This window comes from Nerophis ophidion, linkage group LG23, assembly GCF_033978795.1.
Source record: "Nerophis ophidion isolate RoL-2023_Sa linkage group LG23, RoL_Noph_v1.0, whole genome shotgun sequence".
Taxonomy (NCBI): Eukaryota; Metazoa; Chordata; class Actinopteri; order Syngnathiformes; family Syngnathidae; genus Nerophis; species Nerophis ophidion.
The window spans coordinates 34,300,039-34,320,936 of record NC_084633.1 but is presented as its reverse complement, the minus strand read 5'-3'; the positions used below and the strand labels follow the sequence as shown (position 1 = coordinate 34,320,936).

General features: G+C 38.8%; 1 protein-coding gene across 1 annotated transcript in view; it reads right to left on the bottom strand.

Moving 5' to 3' along the window:
• Positions 1-20,898, bottom strand: part of LOC133541130 (glutamate receptor ionotropic, NMDA 2B-like) — a 553,382-nt gene that overhangs the window by 26,507 nt on the left and 505,977 nt on the right. The window contains exon 16 of the mRNA XM_061884238.1: positions 18,522-18,760. Within this exon, the coding sequence (XP_061740222.1) occupies positions 18,522-18,760 (239 nt within the window). The remainder of the gene's footprint in view (positions 1-18,521; positions 18,761-20,898) is intronic.

The following is a 20,898-nucleotide window of genomic DNA, read 5'->3' as shown; positions in this document are numbered from 1 at the left end:
TGGCAAATCCTGGATGAAAAAATTTTACTTGGAAAATTGTAGTTTGATTGACGAGGGTGAGTGGAGTGTGTGGATGTTGGAACGGTTCAAATCTTATGACAAACGTGGAATATGCGGGCGATGGGGAGAAAATTGCTGGAAATTCCGGGAAAACCCGGAATTTTGGGAAAGGGACAACACGTTTTGCGTTCGGTTTATGTAAAGAGCAGCGCGGGTGGTTGGTTGAAAATGGCGCGAAAATTTAAGAATTTAGGAAATCGTCAATTCATTTGACAAGGGAATTTCTTGGGAATTTAGGGAAAATTAAAAATCATAGGTAATACAACAATCGTCCTGGATGCTATGAATGGGTTGGTGTTGGAATTTTCAAAACGGTTGAAAAATGTTGATGCAGTAACCATTTTTAAATGAGTATTTTGGAATTCTTGGAAAATTGGGAATTTGTACGTCAAGAAAAATGGTAGTTTTGTTGTCCTAATTAAGAAGAATTTTTTGAAGGTGGAATGGTCAAAAACGGTCGACAAAATGAGGACTGTGAAAACTTTACAGGAAGAGTTGAAAATAGGGCTCTAAAAAAACGGAAATTGTGGCAAATCCTGGATGAAAAAAATTTACTTGGAAAATTGTAGTTTGATTGATGAGGGTGAGTGGAGTGTGTGGATGTTGGAACGGTTCAAATCTTATGACAAACGTGGAATATGCGGGCGATGGGGAGAAAATTGCTGGAAATTCTGGGAAAACCCGGAATTTTGGGAAAGGGACAACACGTTTTGCGTTCGGTTTATGTAAAGAGCTGTGCGGGTGGGTGGTTGAAAATGGCGCGAAAATTTAAGAATTTAGGAAATCGTCAATTCATTTGACAAGGGAATTTCTTGGGAATTTAGGGAAAATTAAAAATCATAGGTAATACAACAATCGTCCCGGATGCTATGAATGGGTTGGTGTTGGAATTTTCAAAACGGTTGAAAAATGTTGATGCAGTAACCATTTTTAAATGAGTGTTTTGGAATTCTTGGAAAATTGGGAATTTGTACGTCAAGAAAAATGGTAGTTTTGTTGTCCTAATTAAGAAGAATTTTTTGAAGGTGGAATGGTCAAAAACGGTTGACAAAATGTGGAATGTGAAAACTTTCCAATATGAGTTGAAAATAGGGCTCTAGAAAACCGGGAATTGTGGGAATTTCTGAAAAGTTTTTTTGAACTTGGAAAATTGTAATTTGATTGAGCAGGGTGAGTGGAGTGTGTGGATGTTGGAATGGTCCAAATCGGATGAGAAACGTGGAATATGCAGTCGATGGGGAGAAAATTGCTGGAAATTCCGGGAATCCTGCAAATTTTGGGAAAGGGACAACAGGTTTTGCGTTTGATTTATGTAAAGTGTAGTGTGGGTGGATGGTTGAAAGGTGGGAATCGGGTTTAAAATGGCGCAAACATTTGAGAATTTAGGGCATCGTATGACTGTAAATGTCCACTCATTTCAAAGGGAAATTCCTGGAAATTTTGGGAAAATTTGAATTCTGTAAATCATAGGTAATACAACAATTGTCCTGGATGATATGAATGGGTTGGTGTTGGAATTTTTCAAAACGGTTGAAAAATGTTGACGTAGTAACAGTTTGAATTTAAATGGGTGTTTCGGAATTCCTGGGATTTCGGGAAAAACCGGGAATTTGTACAAAAATAAAAATAGTAGTTTTTGTTGGTCCAATTAGGAAGAATGTTTTGAAGGTGGAATGGTCAAAAACGGTCGACAAAATGAGGACTGTGAAAACTTTCCAGGAAGAGTTGAAAACAGGGCTCTAAAAAACGGAAATTGTGGCAAATCCTGGATGAAAAAATTTTACTTGGAAAATTGTAGTTTGATTGACGAGGGTGAGTGGAGTGTGTGGATGTTGGAACGGTTCAAATCTTATGACAAACGTGGAATATGCGGGCGATGGGGAGAAAATTGCTGGAAATTCTGGGAAAACCCGGAATTTTGGGAAAGGGACAACACGTTTTGCGTTCGGTTTATGTAAAGAGCAGTGCGGGTGGGTGGTTGAAAATGGCGCAAAAATTTAAGAATTTAGGAAATCGTATAACTGTAAATACGTCCATTCATTTCAAAGGGGAATTTCCTGGAAATTATGGGAAAATTTGAAGTTTGTAAATCATAGGTAATACAACAATTGTCCTGGATGATATGAATGGGTTGGTGTTGGAATTTTCAAAACGGTTTAACAATGTTGACGTAGTAAGAGTTTGAACTTAAATGGGTGTTTCGGAATTCCTGGGATTTCGGGAAAAACCGGGAATTTGTACAAAAATAAAAATAGTAGTTTTTGTTGGTCCAATTAGGAAGAATGTTTTGAAGGTGGAATGGTCAAAAACGGTCGACAAAATGAGGACTGTGAAAACTTTCCAGGAAGAGTTGAAAATAGGGCTCTAAAAAACGGAAATTGTGGCAAATCCTGGATGAAAAAATTTTACTTGGAAAATTGTAGTTTGATTGACGAGGGTGAGTGGAGTGTGTGGATGTTGGAACGGTTCAAATCTTATGACAAACGTGGAATATGCGGGCGATGGGGAGAAAATTGCTGGAAATTCCGGGAAAACCCGGAATTTTGGGAAAGGGATAACACGTTTTGCGTTCGGTTTATGTAAAGAGCAGTGCGGGTGGTTGGTTGAAAATGGCGCTAAAATTTAAGAATTTAGGACATCGTCAATTCATTTGACAAGGGAATTTCTTGGGAATTTAGGGAAAACTAAAAATCATAGGTAATACAACAATCGTCCTGGATGCTATGAATGGGTTGGTGTTGGAATTTTCAAAACGGTTGAAAAATGTTGATGCAGTAACCATTTTTAAATGAGTGTTTTGGAATTCTTGGAAAATTGGGAATTTGTACGTCAAGAAAAATGGTAGTTTTGTTGTCCTAATTAAGAAGAATTTTTTGAAGGTGGAATTGTCAAAAACGGTTGACCAAATGTGGAATGTGAAAACTTTCCAATATGAGTTGAAAATAGGGCTCTAGAAAACCGGGAATTGTGGGAATTTCTGAAAAGTTTTTTTGAACTTGGATGATTATAATTTGATTGAGCAGGGTGAGTGTAGTGTGTGGATGTTGGAATGGTCCAAATCGGATGAGAAACGTGGAATATGCAGTCGATGGGGAGAAAATTGCTGGAAATTCCGGGAATCCTGCAAATTTTGGGAAAGGGACAACAGGTTTTGCGTTTGATATATGTAAAGTGTAGTGCGGGTGGATGGTGGAAAGGTGGGAATCGGGTTTAAAATGGCGCAAACATTTGAGAATTTAGGGCATCGTATGACTGTAAATGTCCACTCATTTCAAAGGGAATTTCCTGGAAACTTGGGGAAAATTTGAATTCTGTAAATCATAGGTAATACAACAATTGTCCTGGATGATATGAATGGGTTGGTGTTGGAATTTTTCAAAACGGTTGAAAAATGTTGACGTAGTAACAGTTTGAATTTAAATGGGTGTTTCGGAATTCCTGGGATTTCGGGAAAACCGGGAATTTGCATGACAAGAAAAACAGTAGTTTTGTCGGCCCAATTAGGAAGAATGTTTTGAAGGTGGAACTTTCAAAAGCGGTTGAAAAAATGTGGACTGTGAAAACTTTCCTAGGGCTCTAAAAAAACAGAAATTGTGGCAAATCCTGAAAAAAAAAAAAATTTGAAAATCGTAGTTTTATTGACCAGGGTGAGAGGAGTGTGTGGATGTTGGAACGATTCAAATCAGATGAAAAATGTGGAATATGCAGTCAATGGGGAGAAAATTGCTGGAAATTCCGGGAAAACCGGGAATTTTGGGAAAGGTAATTTTTCTGACAACCTTCTATCCATGACAACTGAAAATGAGCGTTTTAGTCTTTTGCCGTGAGTCACATGTCTATGAAGGATGTAATTCATCCAGGTCATTGTAGTCTCTGGGCATTCAATCCATCACAACTGGTCTGTTTGGTTGGTCTTAGAAGACGTTTCGACTCTCATCCGATAGACTTCATCAGTTCATGATCATAGACTTAGATTGGTCATATATAGTCTTAGATTGGTCAGATTTAGTCTTAGAACTAGATTGGTCAATGTTAATCTTAGAATTAGATTGGTCAGATCTAGTCTTAGACTTAGATTGGTCAGATCTAATCACAGATTTAGATTGGTCAGTTCTAGTCTTGGACTTAGATTGGTCACATCAAGTCTTAGACTTAGCTTGGTCAAATCTAGTCTTAGACGTACTGTAGATGGTCACATCTAGTCTTAGACGTAGATTGGTCACATCTAGTCTTTGACTTAGATTGGTCACATCTAGTCTTACATTGGTCAGATTTAGTCTTTGACTTAGATTGGTCAATACTAGTCTTAGAATTAGATTGGTCAGATCTAGTCTTAGACTTAGATTGGTCAGATCTAGTCATAGATTTAGATTGGTCAGATCTAGTCTTGGACTTAGATTGGTCACATCAAGTCTTTGACTTAGCTTTGTCAAATCTAGTCTTAGACGTACTGTAGATGGTCACTTCTAGTCTTGGACGTAGATTGGTCACATATAGTCTTAGATTGGTCGAATTTGGTCTTAGACTTAGATTGGTCAGCGCTAGTCTTAGAATTAGATTGGTCAGATCTAGTCTTAGACTTAGATTGCTGAGCTGTAGTCATAGACTTAGATTGGTCACATCAAGTCTTAGACTTAGCTTGGTCAAATCTAGTCTTAGACGTACTGTAGATGGTCACATCTAGTCTTAGACGTAGATTGGTCACATCTAGTCTTTGACTTAGATTGGTCACATCTAGTCTTACATTGGTCAGATTTAGTCTTCGACTTAGATTGGTCAATACTAGTCTTAGAATTAGATTGGTCAGATCTAGTCTTAGACTTAGATTGGTCAGATCTAGTCATAGATTTAGATTGGTCAGATCTAGTCTTGGACTTAGATTGGTCACATCAAGTCTTTGACTTAGCTTTGTCAAATCTAGTCTTAGACGTACTGTAGATGGTCACTTCTAGTCTTAGACGTAGATTGGTCACATATAGTCTTAGATTGGTCGAATTTGGTCTTAGACTTAGATTGGTCAGCGCTAGTCTTAGAATTAGATTGGTCAGATCTAGTCTTAGACTTAGATTGCTGAGCTGTAGTCATAGACTTAGATTGGTCACATCAAGTCTTAGACTTAGCTTGGTCAAATCTAGTCTTAGACGCACTGTAGATGGTCACATCTAGTCTTGGACGTATATTGGTCACATCTAGTCTTAGATTGGTCAAATTTGGTTTTAGACTTAGATTGGTCAGCGCTAGTCTTAGAATTAGATTGGTCAGATCTAGTCTTGGACTTAGATTGGTCAGATCTAATCATAGATTTAGATTGGTCAGTTCTAGTCTTGGGCTTATATTGGTCACATCAAGTCTTAGACTTAGCTTGGTCAAATCTAGTCTTAGACGTACTGTAGATGGTCACATCTAGTCTTGGACGTAGATTGGTCACATCTAGTCTTTGACTTAGATTGGTCAAATCTGGTTTTACATTGGTCAGATTTAGTCTTCGACTTAGATTGGTCAATACTAGTCTTAGAATTAGATTGGTCAGATCTAGTCTTAGACTTAGATTGGTCAGATCTAGTCATAGATTTAGATTGGTCAGATCTAGTCTTGGACTTAGATTGGTCACATCAAGTCTTAGACTTAGCTTTGTCAAATCTAGTCTTAGACGTACTGTAGATGGTCACTTCTAGTCTTAGACGTAGATTGGTCACACATAGTCTTAGATTGGTCGAATTTGGTCTTAGACTTAGATTGGTCAGCGCTAGTCTTAGAATTAGATTGGTCAGATCTAGTCTTAGACTTAGATTGCTGAGCTGTAGTCATAGACTTAGATTGGTCACATCAAGTCTTAGACTTAGCTTGGTCAAATCTAGTCTTAGACGTACTGTAGATGGTCACATCTAGTCTTGGACATATATTGGTCACATCTAGTCTTAGATTGGTCAAATTTGGTTTTAGACTTAGATTGGTCAGCGCTAGTCTTAGAATTAGATTGGTCAGATCTAGTCTTGGACTTAGATTGGTCAGATCTAATCATAGATTTAGATTGGTCAGTTCTAGTCTTGGGCTTATATTGGTCACATCAAGTCTTAGACTTAGCTTGGTCAAATCTAGTCTTAGACGTACTGTAGATGGTCACATCTAGTCTTGGACGTAGATTGGTCACATCTAGTCTTTGACTTAGATTGGTCACATCTGGTCTTACATTGGTCAGATTTAGTCTTCGACTTAGATTGGTCAATACTAGTCTTAGAATTAGATTGGTCAGATCTAGTCTTAGACTTAGATTGGTCAGATCTAATCACAGATTTAGATTGGTCAGTTCTAGTCTTGGACTTAGATTGGTCACATCAAGTCTTAGACTTAGCTTTGTCAAATCTAGTCTTAGACGTACTGTAGAGGGTCACTTCTAGTCTTAGACGTAGATTGGTCACATACAGTCTTAGATTGGTCGAATTTGGTCTTAGACTTAGATTGGTCAGCGCTAGTCTTAGAATTAGATTGGTCAGATCTAGTCTTAGACTTAGATTGCTGAGCTGTAGTCATAGACTTAGATTGGTCACATCAAGTCTTAGACTTAGCTTGGTCAAATCTAGTCTTAGACGTACTGTAGATGGTCACATCTAGTCTTGGACGTAGATTGGTCACATCTAGTCTTAGATTGGTCAAATTTGGTTTTAGACTTAGATTGGTCAGCGCTAGTCTTAGAATTGGATTGGTCAGATCTAGTCTTGGACTTAGATTGGTCAGATCAAGTCTTGGACTTTGATTGGTCACATCTGGTCTTAGACTTAGATTGGTCACATATAATCTTAGAAAAGATTGGTCACATCTAGTCTCAGACATAGATTGGTCACATCTATTCTTAGATTGGTCACATTTGGTTTTAAACTTAGATTGGTCAGCGTTAGTCTTAGAATTATATTGATCAGATCTAGTCTTACACTTAGATTGGTCAGCGCTAGTCTTAAAACTAGATTGGTCAGATCTAGTCATAGACATAGATTGGTGAGATCTAGTCATACACTTAGATTGGTCAGATCTAGTCTTGGACTTAGATTGGTCACATCAAGTCTTAGACTTAGATTGGTCACATCTAGTCTTAGACTTAGATTGGTCACATTTAATCTTAAATAAAGATTGGTCCCATCTAGTCTTGGACGTAGATTGGTCACATCTTGTCTTAGATTGGTTTGATTTAGTCTTAGACCGAGACTGGTCAGATCTAATCTTAGACTTAATGTTGGTCATGTCTAGTTTTAGCCTTTTTGTAGGTTGGTGCCCCAATCCCAAATATTTATACTCCAAAAAGATTGGTCAGATCTAGTCTTGGATTGGTCAGATCTAGTCATAGACTTAGATTGGTCAGATCTAGTCTTAGACTTAGATTGGTCACATTTAATCTTAGACTTAGATTGGTCAGATCTAGTCTTAGACTTAGATTTGTCAGATCTAGTCTTCGACTTAGATTTGTCATATATAGTCTTACACTTACATTGGTCACATTTAGTCTTGGACTTTGCTTGGTGACATCATGCCATTTGGGTAAAATTGAATAGAATACCTATGTGGTGTATCCTACTATTTTCGACTGGCTGACTGATCCACAGTGATCAGTTGCATGTTACCAGTCCAAGACTAGATGTGACTAATCTGAGACTAAGACTAGATGTAGCCTGTCCAAGACTAGATGTGACCAATCTAAATCCAAGACTACATGTGACCAATCCAAATCTAGGACTAGATGTGACCAATCTAAGTCTAAGACTAGATGTGGCCAGTCTAAGACTGGATGTGACCAATCTAAGTCTAAGACTAGATGTGACCAGTCTAAGACTAAAAGTAGATGTGACCAATAAAAGTGTAAGACTTGATGTGACCAATCTAAGTCTAAGACTGGATGTTACCAATCTAAGACTAACACTAGATGTGACCAATCTGAGACTAAGACTAGAAGTGGCCAGTCGAAGTATAGATGTGACCAATCTAAGTCCAAGACTAGATGTGACCAATCCAAGTCTAGGACTAGACGTGACCAATCTAAGTCTAAGACTAGATGTGGTCAGTCTAAGACTGGATGTGACCAATCTAAGTCTAAGACTAGATGTGACCAGTCTAAGACTAAGAGTAGATGTGACCAATCAAAGTGTAAGACTTGATGTGACCAATCTAAGACTAAGACTGGATGTTACCAATCTAAGACTAAGACTAGATGTGACCAATCTAAGTCTAAGACTAGATGTGACCAATCTAAGTCTAAGGCTGGATGTGACCAATCTAAGTCCAAGACTAAATGTGACCAATCTAAGACTAAGACTATAAGTGGCCGGTCTAAGACTAGATTCGACCAATCTAAGTCCAAGACGAGACGTGACCAATCTTTGTTTACAGCCAGATCTAACCAATCTAAGTCTGAGACTAGATGTGACCAATCAAAATCTAATACTAGATGTGACCAATCTAAGTCTAAGACTAGATGTGACCAATCTAAGTCTGTGACTGGATTTGACCAATCTAAGTCCAAGACTAAATGTGCCCAATCTAAGTCAAAGACTAGATGTGGCCAGTGTAAGACTAGATGTGACCAATCTAAGTCTGAGACTAGATGTGACCAATCAAAATCTAAGACTAGATGTGACCAATCTAAGTCTAAGACTAGATGTGATCAATATAAGTCCAAGACTGGATGTGGCCAGTCTAAATCCAAGACTAAATTTGACCAATCTAAGTCTGAGACTAGATGTGGCCAGTCTAAGACTAGATGTGACCAATCTAAGTCCAAGACGAGACGTGACCAATCTTTGTCTAAAGCTAGATCTAACCAATCTAAGTCTGAGACTAGATGTGACCATTTAAAATCCAAGACTAGATGTGACCAATATAAGTCCAAGACAAAATGTGACCAATCTAAGTCTAAGACTAGATCTGGCCAGTCTACGACTAGTTGTGACCAATCTAAGTCTAAGACTAGATGTGACCAATCTAAGTCTAAAACTGGATTTGACCAATCTAAGTCCAAGACTAAATGTAACCAATCTAAGTCCAAGACTAGATGTGGCCAGTCTAAGACTAGATGTGACCAATCTAAGTCTAAGACTAAATGTGACCAATATAAGTCCAAGACTGGATGTGGCCAGTCTAAGTCCAAGACTAAATTTGACCAATCTAAGTCTAAGACTAGATGTGGCCAGTCTAAAACTAGATGTGACCAATCTAAGTCCAAGACGAGACGTGACCAATCTTTGTCTAAAGCTAGATCTAACCAATCTAAGTCTGAGACTAGATGTGACCATTTAAAATCCAAGACTAGATGTGACCAATATAAGTCCAAGACAAAATGTGACCAATCTAAGTCTAAGACTAGATGTGGCCAGTCTACGACTAGTTGTGACCAATCTAAGTCTAAGACTAGATGTGACCAATCTACGTCTAAAACTGGATTTGACCAATCTAAGTCCAAGACTAAACGTGCCCAATCTAAGTCTAAGACTAGATGTGGCCAGTCTAAGACTAGATGTGACCAATCTAAGTCTGAGACTAGATGTGACCAATCAAAATCTAAGACTAGATGTGACCAATCTAAGTCTAAGACTAAATGTGACCAATATAAGTCCAAGACTGGATGTGGCCAGGCTAAGTCCAAGACTAAATGTGGCCAATCTAAGTTTAAGACTAGATGTGGCCAGTCTAAGACTAGATGTGACCAATCTAAGTCCAAGACGAGACGTGACCAATCTTTGTCTAAAGCTAGATCTAACCAATCTAAGTCTGAGACTAGATGTGACCATTTAAAATCCAAGACTAGATGTGACCAATCTAAGTCCAAGACAAAATGTGACCAATCTAAGTCTAAGACTAGATGTGACCAATCTAAGTCTAAAACTGGATTTGACCAATCTAAGTCCAAGACTAAATGTGCCCAATCTAAGTCTAAGACTAGATGTGGCTAGTCTAAGACTAGATGTGACCTATCTAAGTCTGAGACTAGATGTGACCAATCAAAATCTAAGACTAAATGTGACCAATCTAAGTCTAAGACTAAATGTGACCAATATAAGTCCAAGACTGGATGTGGCCAGTCTAAGTCCAAGACTAAATGTGACCAATCTAAGTCTAAGACTTGATGTGGCCAGTCTAAGACTAGATGTGACCAATCTAAGTCCAAAACGAGACGTGACCAATCTTTGTCTAGAGCTAGATCCAACCAATCTAAGTCTGAGACTAGATGTGACCATTTAAAATCCAAGACTAGATGTGACCAATCTAAGTCCAAGACAAAATGTGATCAATCTAAGTCTAAGACTAGATGTGGCCAGTCTAAGACTAGATGTGACCAATCTAAGTCTGAGACTAGATGTGACCATTTAAAATCCAAATCTAAATGTGACCAATCTAAGTCCAAGACTAAATGTGACCAATTTAGGTCTAAAACTAGATGTGACCAACGTAAGTCCAAGACTAGATGTGACCAATCTTTGTCTAAGACTAGATCCGACCAATCTAAGTCCGAGACTAGATGTGACCAATTTAAGTCTAAGACTAGATGTGACCAATCAAAGTCTAAGACTAGATGTGACCAATCTTTGTCTAAGACTAAATCTGACCAATCTAAGTCTGAGACTTTATGTGACCAATTTAAGTCTAAGACTAGATGTGACCAATCAAAGTCTAAGACTAGATGTGACCAATCTAAGTCCAATACTAGATGTGACCAATCTATGTCTAAGACCAGATTTGACCAATCAAAGTCTAAGACTAGATGTGACCAATCAAAGTCAAAGACTTGATATGACCAATTTAAGTCTACGACTGGATGTGACCAATCTAAGTCTAAGACTGGAGGTGACCAATCTAAGTCTAAGACTGGATGTGACCAATCTAAGTCTAAGACTAGAGGTGACCAATCTAAGTCTAAGACTGGATGTGACCAATCTAAGTCTAAGACTGGAGGTGACCAATCTAAGTCCAAGACTGGATGTGACCAACCTAAGTCTAAGACTAGATGTGGCCAATTTAAGTCCAAGACTGGATGTGACCAATCTAAGTCCAATACTAAATGTGACCAATCTAAGTCTAAGACTAGATGTGACCAATCAAAGTCTAAGACTTGATGTGACCAATCCAAGTCTAAGACTGGATGTGACCAATCTAAGTCTAAGACTAAATCTGACCAATCTAAGTCTAAGACTAGACCTGACCAATCTAAGTCTAAGACTGGAGGTGACCAATCTAAGTCCAAGACTAGGATGTGACCAACCTAAGTCTAAGACTAGATGTGGCCAATTTAAGTCCAAGACTGGATGTGACCAATCTAAGTCTAAGACTAGATGTGACCAATCAAAGTCTAAAACTTGATGTGACCAATCTAAGTCTAAGACTGGATGTGACCAATCTAAGTCTAAGACTAAATCTGACCAATCTAAGTCTAAGACTAGATCTGACCAATCTAAGTCTAGGACTGGATGTAAGCAATATAAGTCCAAGACTAGGATGTGACCAACCTAAGTCTAAGACTAGATGTGGCCAATTTAAGTCCAAGACTGGATGTGACCAATCTAAGTCCAATACTAAATGTGACCAATCTAAGTCTAAGACTAGATGTGACCAATCAAAGTCTAAAACTTGATGTGACCAATCTACGTCTAAGACTGGATGTGACCAATCTAAGTCTAAGACTAAATCTGACCAATCTAAGTCTAAGACTAGATCTGACCAATCTAAGTCTAGGACTGGATGTAAGCAATATAAGTCCAAGACTAGGATGTGACCAACCTAAGTCTAAGACTAGATGTGGCCAATTTAAGTCCAAGACTGGATGTGACCAATCTAAGTCCAATACTAAATGTGACCAATCTAAGTCTAAGACTAGATGTGACCAATCAAAGTCTAAGACTTGATGTGACCAATCTAAGTCTAAGACTGGATGTGACCAATCTAAGTCTAAGACTAAATCTGACCAATCTAAGTCCAAGACTAGATCTGACCAATCTAAATCTAAGACTGGATGTGAGCAATATAAGTCTAAGACTGGATGTGAGCAAAGCAGCATGGTACCAAGAAGTGTTTCCAACATTCCCATACAGTCCTGAGGTTGAATAAGCGCAACATGAGATAGTTTTTGTGCAGCCGCTTTGTCTGAGCAGGACTGGCTCCGGGGGCCAGAAGCAGCAAATCAAAGAGACAGAGTGTGGCCCCGTGCTGTAAATTAGTCGTGTGGTTTTTAACCCGCAGCGTTTCACCTTCACAATTACACCACAGCCACGTCAAAACAATCACCACACCCATGAAATACCTCATATTCCCCATTTTAGTTACAACGTTTTTTTTTGGACGTATATGGATTTTAACTCAACATTTTTGTAAGTATTTACCTCCTGGCGACTGAAACAGGATGACATGAAAATCATGTCCCTGCATGATGGTGCACTGATCCCAGCCTTTTCCCAAACTTCAAAAGGACTTGGATGATTTTCCACTTTTCTAAATAATAAATGTTCAAATGTTGGATACTGGTGTTAAACAATGCTCAGGCGTCAAATCATAAGGTTCATGCATTTTCAAATCATAAGATGTGAAATCATAAGGTGTCAAATCATAGGGTTCATGAACTTGCAAATCAAAAGATGTGAAATCATAAGGCGTCAAATCATATAGTTCATGCATTTGCAAATCATAACGCATCAAATCATAAGGCGTAAAATTTTAAGGCGTCGAATCATATGGCGTGAAATCATAAGGTTTATGCATTTGAAAATCATAAGGCGTGAAATCATAAGGCGTCAAATCATAAAGTTCATGCATTTGTAAATCATAAGGTATAAAGTTATAAGGTTCATACATTTGCAAATCATAAGGGATCAAATCATAAGGATTCAAATCATACGGTGTAAAATCATAAGGTTCATGCATTTGCAAATCGTATGGCGTCAAATCATAAGGCGTCAAATTATAATGCGTCAAGTTATAAGGTGTCAAACCATACGGCGTAAAATCATACGGTTCATGCATTTGCAAATCATAAGGCATCAAATCATAAGGCGTCAAATCATGGGGAGTCAAATCATAAGGTTCATACATTTGCAAATCATAAGGCGTCAAATCATGGGGCGTCAAATTATATGGTTCATGCATTTGCAAATCATAAGGCATCAAATCATTAGGCGTCAAATTATAAAGTTCATGCATTTGCAAATCATAAGAAATCAAATCATAAGGCGTCAAATCATGGGGCGTCAAATCATAGGGTTAATACAATTGCAAATCATAAGGCGTCAAATCATGGGGCGTCAAATCAAAAGGTTCATGAATTTGCGAATCATAAGGCGTCAAATCATGGGGCGTCAAATCATAAGGTTCATGCATTTGCAAATCATAAGGCATCAATTTATAAGGCGTCAAATTGTACGACGTGAAATCATAACGTTCATGCATTTGCAAATCATAAAGCATCAAATCATAAGGCGTCAAATCATGGGGCGTCAAATCATAGGGTTCATGCAATTGCAAATCATAAGGCGTCAAATCATGGGGCGTCAAATCATAAGGTTCATGCATTTGCAAATCATAAGGCATCAAATCATAAGGCGTCAAATTGTACGACGTGAAATCATAAGGTTCATGCATTTGCAAATCATAAGGCTTCAAATCATAAGGCGTCATATTGTACGACGTGAAATCATAAGGTTCATGCATTTGCAAATCATAAGGCATCAAATCATAAGGCGTCAAATTATACGGCGTCAAATCATAAAGTTCATGCATTTGCAAATCATAAGGCGTCAAATCATGGGGCGTCAAATCATTAGATTCATGTATACGCAAATCATAAGGCGTCTAATCGTGGGGCGTCTAATCATTAGATTCATGCATACGCAAATCATAAGGCATCAAATCATAAGGCGTCAAATTATATGGCGTGAGATCATAAGGTTCATGCATTTGCAAATCATAAGGCGTCAAATCATAAGGCCTCAAATCATGGGGCGTCAAATCATAGGGTTCATACAATTGCAAATCAAAAGGCGTCAAATCCTGGGGCGTAAAATCAAAAGGTTCATGAATTTGCGAATCATAAGGTGTTAAATGATAAGGCGTCAAACCATGGGGCGTCAAATCATAGGGTTCATACAATTGCAAATCATAAGGCGTCAAATCATGGGTCGTAGAATAAAAAGGTTCATGAACTTGCAAATCATAAGGAACCAAATCATAAGGTGTCAAATTGTACGACGTGAAATCATAAGGTTCATGCATTTGCAAATCATAAGGCATCAAATCATTAAGCGTCAAATCATGGGGCGTCAAATCATAGGGTTCATACAAATGCAAATCATAAGGCGTCAAATCATGGGGCGTAAAATCAAAAGGTTCATGAATTTGCGAATCATAAGGTGTCAAATGATAAGGCGTCAAATCATGGGGCGTCAAATCATAAGGTTCATGCATTTGCAAATCATAAGGCGTCAATTCATAAGGCCTCAAATCATGGGGCGTCAAATCATAAGGTTCATGCATTTGCAAATCATAAGGCATCAAATCATAAGGAGTCAAATTATACGGCGTGAAATCATAAGGTTCATACATTTGCAAATCATTAGGCTTCAAATCATTAGGCCTCAAATCATAAGGTGTCAAATCATGGGGCGTCAAATCATAAGGTTCATACATTTGCAAATCATAAGGCGTCAAATCATGGGGCGTAATATTAAAAGGTTCATGAATTTGCGAATCATAAGGCTTCAAATCATGAGGCCTCAAATCCTAAGGCGTCAAATCATGGGGCGTCAAATAATAAGGCGTCAAATCATGGGGCTTAATATTAAAAGGTTCATGAATTTGCGAATCATAAGGCTTCAAATCATGAGGCCTCAAATCCTAAGGCTTCAAATCATGAGGCCTCAAATCCTAAGGCGTCAAATCATGGGGTGTCAAATCATAAGGCGTCAAATCATGGGACATCAAATCATAAGGTTCATGCATTTGCAAATCATAAGGCATCAAATCATAAGGCGTCAAATTTCAAGGTGTCAATTCATAAGGAGTCAAATCATAAAGTTCATGCATTTGCAAATCATAAGGCGTCAAATTTTATGGCGGGAAATCATAAAGTTCATGCATTTACAAATCGTAAGGCGTCAAATCATAAGGCGTCAAATTGTACGACGTAAAATCATAAGGTTCATGCATTTGCAAATCATAAGGCTTCAAATTATAAGGCCTCAAATCATAAGGCATCAAATCATGGGGCGTCAAATCATAAGGTTCATACATTTGCAAATCATAAGGCGTCAAATCATGGGGCGTAATATTAAAAGGTTCATGAATTTGCGAATCATAAGGCTTCAAATCATGAGGCCTCAAATCCTAAGGCGTCAAATCATGGGGCGTCAAATAATAAGGCGTCAAATCATGGGGCGTAATATTAAAAGGTTCATGAATTTGCGAATCATAAGGCTTCAAATCATGAGGCCTCAAATCCTAAGGCGTCAAATAGTAAGGCGTCAAATCATGGGGCGTAATATTAAAAGGTTCATGAATTTGCGAATCATAAGGCTTCAAATCATGAGACCTCAAATCCAAAGGCGTCAAATCATGGGGCATCAAATCATAAGGTTCATGCATTTGCAAATCATAAGGCATCAAATCATAAGGCGTCAAATCTCAAGGTGTCAATTCATAAGGAGTCAAATCATAAAGTTCATGCATTTGCAAATTATAAGGCATCAAATCACAAGGCGTCAAATTTTATGGCGGGAAATCATAAAGTTTTGCATTTGCAAATCGTAAGGCGTCAAATCATAAGGCGTCAAATTGTGCACGTGAAATCATAAGGTTCATGCATTTGCAAATCATAAGGCTTTAAATTATAAGGCCTCAAATCATAAGGCATCAAATCATGGGGCGTCAAATCATAAGGTTCATACATTTGCAAATCATAAGGCGTCAAAATGGGGCGTAAAATTGAAAGGTTCATGAATTTGCGAATCATAAGTCTTCAAATCATGAGGCCTCAAATCCAAAGGCGTCAAATCATGGAGTGTCAAATCATAAGGCGTCAAATCATGGGGCTTCAAATTATAAGGTTCATGCATTTGCAAATCATAAGGCATCAAATCATAAGGCGTCAAATCATAAGGCGTTGAATTATACGGCGTAAAATCATAAGGTTCATGCATTTGCAAATCATGAGGCGTCAAATCTTAAAGTGTCAATTCATGGAGCGTCAAATCACAAGATTCAAGCATTTGCATATCATAAGGTGCCAAATCATAAGGTGTCAAATCATAAGGCATCAAGTCATATGGTCCATGCATATTGGCCACAATAATTCATCCACTTAAGCTCATGAATGAAGCGGACACATTTGTTACTGGATACTTTACGATACGTTTTTGCTTTGGAGACAGTATGTGTAAGTAATGTGCAAGTATAATTATTTAATACTTCTTTATATTGACTAATGTGCTGTTTTACACTACACTACTCTTCTTTGATGACACTTATTACGTATGTCTAGCTTGTAATACTGTAGTATTGCGTGCTTGGCATGTTTACCTTTTGTAAGAGACCAACCTTGTGTGCTTTTTGGAGGACGTATTTTTGAAATTGTTTCATTCAATATCGCATCTGGACACTCCGAGTGCACACACTGACTTCCTGTTTGGGGCAAAGTAAGCGTCAAAACAAAAGCATGATGGCATTAATCTGGATTCATCCACAATTACACACATTTATTTTTATTTTTCTATGGGGTGACAATAATAATAATTAAAATGTAACTTTTTCAAAACAGGTTACAAGGAGATGGCCTAAAACATCTTTAAAAATTGATTTTTCAAAATAAAAAAAATTTAAATGAAAAAAATATGTATATTTGTTATTTATTTTTGAATTGATAATTTTCTTTTTTTTTGGTATGAATAAGTATCGTGATTCAGATGTGATTTTTTAATTTTTTTTTATTGTCGCTGTACTTAAGACATACAAGAACATGAAGCAGCTCTGTTAGATAAAAGTAAAAATATATAAAAAACGTAAAATGTTGATTTAAAAATTTATAAAAAATGCAACGTCGCTTCCGGCCCAGGGCCAATTTTGTTTTTAAACCAATGTGGCCCCCAAGTCAAAATGTAATTTAATTTTTTTAAATTTAGAATTAATAACTCCTACGTCATGGAAAGAAATGTACCACGGTCGGGTCCGGAACCAATTACCATATTTTTTGGACCATAGTGTAAGGGGTCATAAAGTTGATTTTGCATAATAATGTCTCCTAATAGGTGCCATTTTGGGGTCCTTATACACACACCACAATAACACCGTATGTTGAAGCACAGTGCGTCTGACTATGGTAGCCGTAATGCTCCGCGTTCCATCAAGTAGTGCGTCTTCATAGCTTACCAAAGTCATGTTAAAATTTTTTGACAGATTTTAGAGCGCCGCATGTAATTCTCATAAAAACATTAAAGTTTTGATGTTGCTTGCTTACGGGTACTTGCCGGCATCATTTGTTGAACCGGCGTCAACCTGGACTCCACACCTACCTCTTATGTGTGACTGCCATCTGCTGGTCACACTAATCATTACACCATGTACCAAAGAAAACAGCTTCGAGGTCGGTAAGCACGACCAGAAATAATACGTACATTACGAGGACAAGTAGATCTTGAAAATAAAAGTAAAAATATCATATAAAAACGGAAACTTTTGAGAAAAAATATGTAAAAATGGAGGTACACAATGTCGTAGATTTAAAAAAATAAAAAAATAAAACTTTGTTATTGTCCCTTCTTCTTACCTCTCTGGTGAGAGCAAATGTGCAAGGAATGGCTAGTTTGGGTCATGTTGCTCACCGCTTATGTTGACACGAGTCAGCCAATCAGAGGGCGGACTGACTCACTGTGGTGTTAACTGTCAGAATAATTGTATATAAGTTGTCACAAAATGTGTTTTCTATGAGTTCAGGTTGTCCTGTTACTATCCACCGGTGCTTACAAAGCTGTCTTTGATTTTATCAAGCAAAAGGTGGAGAGCTTGTAAATCTCCACTGTGTGCGATGGAGTGTGCGTAAAGGTGTCGGTTTCTCACATCTGGACTGCCACAGGAAGGACCTTATCGGGACCCGACATCTACAAGTAGAGAGGGGGCAAACCTGACACCGCTCCAAGCACCATCTGTTTGAACTGTTTATGACCCAGTGCAGCTGCTTCATAATGAGACCCCTCCCTTTAGAAAGCAGCTGCAACTGCGTAATCAGGGAATGGCCAAATAAATGGGGAGGCGTGGAACTTTTTAATCAGAGCGTGGGATCACAGTGTACGAGGGTGCTGGTCCACGCGCTCCCCTCATGAGCTAAATTGAATCCTGTCTCTGTTTGATTCCTTGCTTCTTGTCCTGGTTAATAGATAGTTTCTACCCCCTGGCCCAATCGGGGTCGAAGGCAGGGAACGCAACAAAAACCTGGCCCGGGGTCTTACCCTGCTGATGGAGAAGACGAAGCCGGGGCGTCCCGAGCAGACGCCCATGAAGCAGAAGCGCAGCTGCCAGTAGAACCAGTGCTCGCAGATGAAGGTGATGAGCGACAGCGCCATGGCGGCCCCCAGCATGTAGAAGACCCCCGCCATGTTGTCCACGTCCAGCTGGCTGGACATCACCTCGTTCTTCTCGTGGTGGCAGATCCCCGTCAGCCACAGGGACTCCAGCTCCTCCATCTCGCCTGCGGGCGGGACAAGGAGCGAAAAAAGACAAAGATCAAACGGCCATTCCGGGGCCAGACTGATGACAAGTGGCGCGTTGCGTAAGGAAAGTGGCGAGCAGGCGGGATGTGATGCAACCATGTGATGCGTGTTGGAGGACATCGGGGACGGGAAGAATGATGCAACACAAGGAGAGAACTGTTTGTTGTCTCGCTGCAAACTGCCACTAATCATTCGCTCTTACATCGCGGCGTGTGTGGAGTTTTTAGACCAAAATACTTTTTGAGATTAAAGTGCAGCATGTTTGTTGAATGTGCTGTTGGACATGAAAACAAAACAACAACAACAATGGTTAATAAAAAGAAATGACAGTTTCACAATCTGACATGTACGTACACATACATGTATGCAGTCATGCATTTATTCTCCTTTCATTGTTGTTACTATAACAATCTATTAGGTTAATACAGTTCGCTTCATCTAATAAACTGTCAGTAGGTGTACCTATTGTAGCGTCAGGTAGTGTACCTAATGTAGTGTCAGTAGGTGTACCTAATGTAGTGTCAGTAGGTGTACCTAATGTAGTGTCGGTAGGTGTACCTAATGTAGTGTCAGTAGGTGTACCTAATGTAGTGTCAGTAGGTGTACCTAATGTAGTGTCAGTAGGTGTACCTAATGTAGTGTCAGGAGGTGTACTTAATGTAGTGTCCGTAGGTGTACCTAATGTAGTGTCAGGTAGTGTACCTAATGTAGTGTCGGTAGGTGTACCTAATGTAGTGTCAGTAGGTGTACCTAATGTAGTGTCAGTAGGTGTACCTAATGTAGTGTCAGTAGGTGTACCTAATGTAGTGTCGGGTACTGTACCTAATGTAGTGTCAGTAGGTGTACCTAATGTAGTGTCAGTAGGTGTACCTAATGTAGTGTCAGTAGGTGTACCTAATTTAGTGTCAGTAGGTGTACCTAATGTAATGTCAGGTAAGTGTACCTGATGTAGTGTCAGTAGGTGTACCTAATGTAGTGTCAGTAGGTGTACCTAATGTAGTGTCAGTAGGTGTACCTAATGTAGTGTCAGGTAGTGTACCTAATGTAGTGTCAGTAGGTGTACCTAATGTAGTGTCGGGTAGTGTACCTAATGTAGTGTCAGTAGGTGTACCTAATGTAGTGTCAGTAGGTGTACCTAATGTAGTGTCAGTAGGTGTACCTAATTTAGTGTCAGTAGGTGTACCTAATGTAATGTCAGGTAAGTGTACCTGATGTAGTGTCAGTAGGTGTACTTAATGTAGTGTCAGTAGGTGTACCTAATGTAGTGTCAGGTAGTGTACCTAATGTAGTGTCAGTAGGTGTACCTAATGTAGTGTCGGGTAGTGTACCTAATGTAGTGTCAGTAGGTGTACCTAATGTAGTGTCAGTAGGTGTACCTAATTTAGTGTCAGTAGGTGTACCTAATGTAATGTCAGGTAAGTGTACCTGATGTAGTGTCAGTAGGTGTACCTAATGTAGTGTCAGTAGGTGTACCTAATGTAGTGTCAGGTAGTGTACCTAATGTAGTGTCAGTAGGTGTACCTAATGTAGTGTCAGTAGGTGTACCTAATGTAGTGTCAGTAGGTGTACCTAATGTAGTGTCAGTAGGTGTACCTAATGTAGTGTCAGGTAGTGTACCTAATGTAGTGTCAGTAGGTGTACCTAATGTAGTTTCAGTAGGTGTACCTAATGTAGTGTCAGTAGGTGTACCTAATGTAGTGTCAGTAGGTGTACCTAATGTAGTGTCAGTAGGTGTACCTAATGTAGTGTCAGTAGGTGTACCTAATGTAGTGTCAGTAGGTGTACCTAATGTAGTGTCAGTAGGTGTACCTAATGTAGTGTCAGTAGGTGTACCTAATGTAGTTTCAGTAGGTGTACCTAATGTAGTGTCAGTAGGTGTACCTAATGTAGTGTCAGGTAGTGTACCTAATGTAGTGTCAGGTAGTGTACCTAATGTAGTGTCAGTAGGTGTACCTAATGTAGTTTCAGTAGGTGTACCTAATGTAGTGTCAGTAGGTGTACCTAATGTAATGTCAGGTAAGTGTACCTAATGTAGTGTCAGTAAGTGTACCTAATGTAGTGTCCGTAGGTGTACCTAATGTAGTGTCAGTAGGTGTACCTATTGTAGTGTCAGGTA